At 35.9% G+C, this 6,879-nt stretch overlaps 1 protein-coding gene across 1 annotated transcript in view; it reads left to right on the forward strand.

Moving 5' to 3' along the window:
• kcnh7 (potassium channel, voltage gated eag related subfamily H, member 7) overlaps positions 1–6,289 on the forward strand; it is a 47,384-nt gene extending 41,095 nt beyond the window's left edge. The window contains exons 11-15 of the mRNA XM_015370431.1: positions 654–741; positions 875–1,036; positions 2,754–2,910; positions 4,575–4,701; positions 5,540–6,289. Of these exons, the coding sequence (XP_015225917.1) occupies positions 654–741; positions 875–1,036; positions 2,754–2,910; positions 4,575–4,701; positions 5,540–5,833 (828 nt within the window). The 3' untranslated portion in view covers positions 5,834–6,289. The remainder of the gene's footprint in view (positions 1–653; positions 742–874; positions 1,037–2,753; positions 2,911–4,574; positions 4,702–5,539) is intronic.
• Positions 6,290–6,879: the final 590 nt, after the last annotated feature.

Below are 6,879 nucleotides of genomic sequence, written 5' to 3' on the forward strand. Positions count from 1 at the left end.
GTACCTATGATAGTGGAGTAATAATAATAATAAAACTGTAAACACTGGATTACGCCTTAATTATTTAACTTCACTTTAGACAAATAAATTATTTAATTGAAACCTGGACAAAACTTAGCTTTAAAAACAGGATGTCTGATTTGTAACCCCCATAAAAACTGTCATGAATGGATAAAGTAGAAGGTGCTAATCTCTACAGTGTTAAAAAAAAACAGGTCTATGCTTAAAAGCCAGGTATGATCCAACATATACGAACTCTACAGATTCTGATAACAGTAATGGTCAAATATCCAGCCAGAATTATTCTAAACACCTTTCAGTGGCTACAAAAAGGTATGTAGTCATATTTAGACTGCTAAAGATGAGATACACCCATTATACATTTTATCTTAGGCAGCCAATTCAGTTTTTTTGTAATAGCGTTCAAGTCTTATCTTTATATTGACTTCCTAAAAATAAACATTTGTAAAAAAAAAAAAAAAAAATATATATTAATAGTCAAAATGTTTATAACTTCCATGACAAGGAATTATGAGTATATGTAAACTTCTGGTCACTTTTGTTTGTCTTTGTGTTTTAGATTAGGCTTTTGTACAAATTCTGAATTATTGAAATCATTGCCACTTTTATTCAGCTAAATCTACTCTCTTTAGCCTGTTGGTGCCCAAGAGGGTGATCCAGATGATGACCATAATAGAAGCATGAAAAGAAGAATCTCATTTACTCCAGAAATACCTACGGGTTAGTACAGACTTGTAAAGTATTCTCTGCAGTCACAATTATGCACGTTTTTGTTGTTTCCTAACAACATGTGCTCTCTGTGGAATTTACTTGGTGCTATTTCCACTGACTTTCTTCGGTTAATATTCCCCAGGAGAAAACAAGGAAGAGGATAAAGATTTCCAAAAGGAGAGAGGCTCTAACTCGTGTCTGAAGAGGTGTTCAGTGGCTCTTGGTTCTTCCTCACTCAGTGTTCCAGTATTGGACTCCGATATTATTGTCAGAGAAGGTCTGGACAGAAGACCCTGTATAGAAGGTACAATAACTTATATATAGCTGCAGTGCAGATATGATTCAACCGACGCCAATATCTCAGAGTTTGCTGCGTTTGATGAGAACCTTGGATAATAATTAAGTATAATACTTGAAATGTTTGTGTTCCAATTTTTTTTTTTATTTAACCAATTGCTTGTCCAATTTTTGTAACAAAATATGAGAGCTGATTGTACAGTATGTGCTTAGTAACTTAGGAAATTGGACATATGGAGGACAAAAGACGTATAAGTGAATCAATGATTAAGGATGGATGGATGGATGGATGGATGGATGGATGGATGGATGGATGGATGGATGGATGGATGGATGGATGGATGGATGGATGGATGGATCTTACTAGTTAATAATTGATTAGTTGTTACTAACACACAACCATTGCAAAAATATCATATCCTTTTTTAAGAAAATCACTTTGACCCTTTTTAGTAACGTAACAGCTGGGACATCCTCTTATTTAAACACTGAGTTTTTCCCATAATTTCACACCATTCATTGAAATGCAGATTCTTTTCATGTTGTTTGGAGCACATAATACTTTGAAATTTAGATTATTTCTGTAATTATACACTCCCTCTCTCGCAATCTGTCTAGTAGCCCTTTTCTGCAGTGTCCATTGTGATTTGAGTGATTTCCTGTTGGTGTTACCCAAGACTTCTACACAATTAAGACACAATTTACTTTTTTTTTAAGACTTTGCGGAAAATAAATCCACCAAATACATGAAACAGGACCTGAGAGATTAATTCCTCTACACCCAATTGTTTTTGGTGTGAAAACAGTTCAGCTTTTAAAATTAAAACATTTCTGACAATTGGCAAATCCGCAGCTAAAAAAGTCTACTTAAAGCAATCTTTCGAAAAGCTACATTCACTAAGTTTTGTTTCATGAAACTTTTCTGTTTACTTGAATTAATTAATGAATGAATTAATTAATTAATTGACATAACTGGTCCTTTTACTTGTGTGACATGTTGAATTTAAACTCTAAAATAATTTTTTTAAACCTTCCCTTCGCAGTTAAGGTTCTACAACAGTATTGTAAACTCATTTAGAACACCAGCAATGATGGCTTGGTTATAACAAGTGTACAACTAAAATACTTAAAATAATTTCCTTATTATCATCTGAAACAATTCAGCCTATCATGCTCTGTTAGTTTCTGAACTATTCAGAGCAGCACATCTATTCCTTTGCAATAAAGAATGTGTCAAATGTTTATTTTAATGTAAAAAAAAAAAAAAACATGTTCTATTCCACTTATCCTAAGATTCTGCTGTACAACATTGTTTTTATATTGCAGACAACCAGTGATGTGACTGGAACAAAATATAAAACTTGTCTACCTTTAACCTGCCTTTAACTTATGCTTTGCCAAACCCACTTTCGAAGAACATCACTACAGATCAAATTGTTGAACAAGCCTTGTCGTTGTTTAAACCTACGAAAGGGGGCACAGTACATATCACAGGACAGCAGGTTGGAAACTACCATATGCCCAGTAGAGATAACAACAGGGCAAACATTGCTGTAAGAGTCCACCTGCAACAAAAGCTTGATAGATTACAAGGACGAACCAACATGGTGCTCCAGTGTGAAGATTAATTAGGTTCTATTTTAGTTTTCTTTTTGTGTGGTGAGGACATTGTTCTGAGCCACATATGAAAAATGTAAAGCACATGTGGTGGTGTGGTTTTCCAGATCTTCGTTGTGATAAATGGGCCTGTAAGAAGCCTGCGGACTATCTGGATGAGTCAGCACAGATCCCGGACCTGAGAGAGGATGATAATTCTCCCAGCGAAATCACATACGGAGAGGTGGAACAACGCTTAGGTCAGCTTCAGGAGCACTTAAACAGGTACAGGTTTTTAGAGTCGGCAAAAAGGAGGTCTATCACATTTTTTGAGTGGGAACTTAATTGATTTATATAAATACACTTGTCCTTTCCACAGGTAAATCCAAGTGTAATATTTTTTCCCATGCCTTTTTTTCTATCACTAAACAGGTACAGTTCAATAAGTCCTTTCTCTGTTTAGCTGCTTTGAGACCTGTCCAACATCTTGTACTTGGCAAATTTCCCCAAGATATGTACATTGAAAAACACAAGTATAATAAAGAAGGAATAAACAGAAATGTTAAAAGAGAGCACTTACAAATTATACTGATGTAATCAGTCAACCTAACTTTAACAATAAATGTTCACTTTTATTATGTTGGTAAGGATGTAATTAGGCAGGATTGTAAATATTATAACAACTGAGAGTTAATGACTTTAATGGCATGTAGGTATTACATTGAACAAAAAGCTGTTCAAAGTAAAAATCCAGCTTACACTAGGGGGGTGAGAGAATGAGCATAAACTATATTTTCTTCTATATTTTTTCATTTTCTAATATAAATGTGTCTGGGTGATATTGTTTTATTTATTTATTTACTTGTCACCTCCCACTCTATTAAAAGGACAGAAAACCAGTATTACATGTTCACGAGTAGGAGGAGGAGGAAGACAACGAGCTGGCAGATTCTCTTGTAGGACTCAGAGTGGGAGTCAGGATCTACTGGAAGGACGTTATAGTAATGCATCCCTACAGAACCGCAGCATATTAAACTCGAGAATGAGTTGGAGAAAAGTCTGTGCTATTTTTAACTAGTGCTAAATAGAACCAAGGGAAAAAAGGATGACTAAGTACAAAGTCTGAAAGAACAACGTGACAATAAAGAAGCTATGTTTTTCAGTGTCTTTTCCATTAACAAACATTTTTTTCTTACCGTTTTGTGAATGAGGAAAATCGTCAGTCTTGCATTAAGCAGTATGCTAGCAGTCTTTCTGAACTGCAGGAGCTATTTTTGGCTACTGTACAAGTGTAGCAGGGAATCAGTGAGGGTATCAGGATTCCTGAAAATTGGCAGAGCCCATTTTACCTGCCTCAAATATTACATTTTGCTCACTGCTCTAGGCCTCACCTCCTTTTATATCTAATGCACAATGGCTACAGCATCCACAGCACTTTTCTGGCATGTTGTGTTTTCCTGGCTTTGTCAAGCCTGGAAGCATGTGGCAGAGGAGGGGAAATGGGGATATAACAGCTTCTGCAAAAGATTCTTTACAAAAAAAATAGCCCCCTAAATCAGTTTGCTACATTAAAAATAGATATGGTACTGCATGTGAAACTCATTTTGCCTCCAGTAAAATAGTCGAGTGATATCTGGTCATAGCTAGATTGTCTTAACTAAGATAATAAACTAATTTGCACAATAAATTGTGAACTCACACCTCCCACCCAAAGCTAATTATCACTCATTGCTGAAGCAGTATTAGTCTTCCAGCATGTACTTCCACACCTTTACAGTCTTCATCATTCCGCCAAAAAGAAGCACAGAGGCTCCATCTACTGCTCATTGAAAACTAGCAAAGGGTGTTATCGGACCTTATAAGTCTAATCCAGAATTAATCATTCGACCCTTCTTGTTTGGCTTCTAACTGGAATTCATCTTCATTTAACTTTTTTGGTCTTTCCTCAGGTTGGAGTCGCAGCTGATATCAGATATTCAAACAATTCTTCAGATGTTGCAGAGACAGCCAACTTTGGGACCCCCTGCCTACAGCACTGTGACTGCCAGTCCCGAATATCAAAGACCTGCTGTAAAGGTTCATCCAGTTGCTCTGTCTTTAAGTCATTTATTCTGCCATACACACTAAAGTATGGAAGCTTTTATATTCGGAAGACTGAAATTTCCTTAATTACTCCCATTTCTAATGTCTTTCTTTATTTGTTTTTTCTTACATTTTGGCAAGTTACAACCACAATTTTCTAGGTTTTTCTATGAGATTGTATGCAATACACCAACACAAGGTAGCAAGAACAAATGGAAATGAAAAATGTGTCATTGATTTGTTATCTATCTTTGTTCTAATAATTAGTTCCCACACAATGCCACCCTCCTTCACCATTAACATCTTAAAGAAATATACTTCAAGGGTGCTAAACTTTGATTAGAGGATGGATAGAGTTATAGTATATAATGCAATCCCTAAAATGATAAAGTTTGAGGCTGTAAGGCTCTATAACCTAGGATAAAGAATCACATTCAGTAGGACAAAGATTCTAAACATAAAACCAGCACTACACTGAGATCTTTGTTAAAGCTGGATAGTTTCCAGAAGGTTTCTATTTGATCTGATGGACATTTTTGCAAATAATAGATTAAATTATGTGAATTCAGTATGTTAAATCTGCACAACTGATACAGGTAAAACCCCAAAAGAATTTCAATTGCAAAAATGAAACCCCGGGGAGTCTGAATATACATAGACACCTCATATTTTACAGTAATTTGTCGACACATTTATAATCTGAATTGTTTTCACTGTTGTTCTATTTGTGCTGCTTTTACAGGTTTGTGGTTGTACCATGACAAAATGAAAGCATATATTTGAGATGCTAAGCCTTTTTAGAATGTGCTTATTGTAACAATTTCCTTCCCAGGCCACCAGCCAAAAACTGGAGAGCCCCATTCAGGAATCCAAAGACTCTGTGTCCAGCTTGGCCATTGTGAATGCAACTATAGAAGACAGCCTTACAGCATTTTTTGAACAAAGACATGCAGATGTGCATCAGCAGCAACAACAGACCACAGCTCATCAACAGTCAGCATTGATCCCTCTTCCAACTCAAGCCTCATCTGCATCCTGTTCTTCTCCATTGCCCTCAGACTCTGACCCCACCTCAGAAAGACATCCCAGACATGACTCAGATGGTGCAGAGTTTCCCAGGACATAAATTTCTCTTTAGCATCATTTGGGAATATCTGGGTATTATGAAGTTACCAATAGGTAGCTTATTTTTGTTTTTTTATCAGCATGCTAGCACAGACATCTGTTTTCACAATTTAAAGTAGGTATGTTAAGAAAAGGAGATTTTAGTTCATGTGCATGTGGGGATTTCACTTCAGTTAGGAAGAAGACAACTAACAAAAGTTGCATATTTTATCACCCTGTTTTAACATTATTTATAATGTACAAATTTTAATTATTACAATCTACATGAAACTAACTGCTATTTATTGGACAGAACGTCTTCTACTGGCATTAACACCTGGTTGTATTACTAAAACCAAAAGCAGTATGCCTAACTACCATTTTATAGGCTATTTTTCCAATACTGTGCTTTAATTCATATGTTCTCATCAGCTGTCAGTTCCATGCAATGTCATGTCAGAGTCAGCCAGAATGAACACCAACCAACTATTATATATATATATATATATATATATAAAACTGGCTGTGTCACTAGTATACCAGCCTATTTTCATCTACTTTATTCACTAGTACAGGGAAAAGTAACACGACAATCAGAGCAATGTGTCACTCTATAACATGTCTAAACAAGGAAAGCTGACTGACCTACCTCACACAGCTACTGATCTCTCCTAGAAAACATCTCTTTAAACGTTACTTCATCACATAAAGGGTTTTCTATTTTTTATACTAGTGTCAGTGGTTCCAAAATTTGAGAAATTCAGTGGATAGCCAAAATCCCTATTTAAGAGGGCTTGATAAGCAGCATGATATTCTGGGATGTCACCAAGAACATTAAGTCTTAACACTAACCTCGACTGTTAAAAATGTGTTTCTACCTAATCTAGTTGACATCGCAGGTGACAGGCAGTCAAATAAAACTACCTTAAATGCAGAGTTTGGACTAAAAGGGAGGGTTTAGTAACTCAATGGATTTATAAGTGGACAGGTGTTGGCCACCTGCCATCTAGTTTTATGCAGAATGGAAGAGAGCATTGATAGCAGAAGGCCTCAGACTCTGATTATGCA

The sequence above is a fragment of the Cyprinodon variegatus genome, unplaced genomic scaffold, assembly GCF_000732505.1.
Source record: "Cyprinodon variegatus isolate N-32 unplaced genomic scaffold, C_variegatus-1.0 Scaffold46, whole genome shotgun sequence".
Taxonomy (NCBI): domain Eukaryota; kingdom Metazoa; phylum Chordata; class Actinopteri; order Cyprinodontiformes; family Cyprinodontidae; genus Cyprinodon; species Cyprinodon variegatus.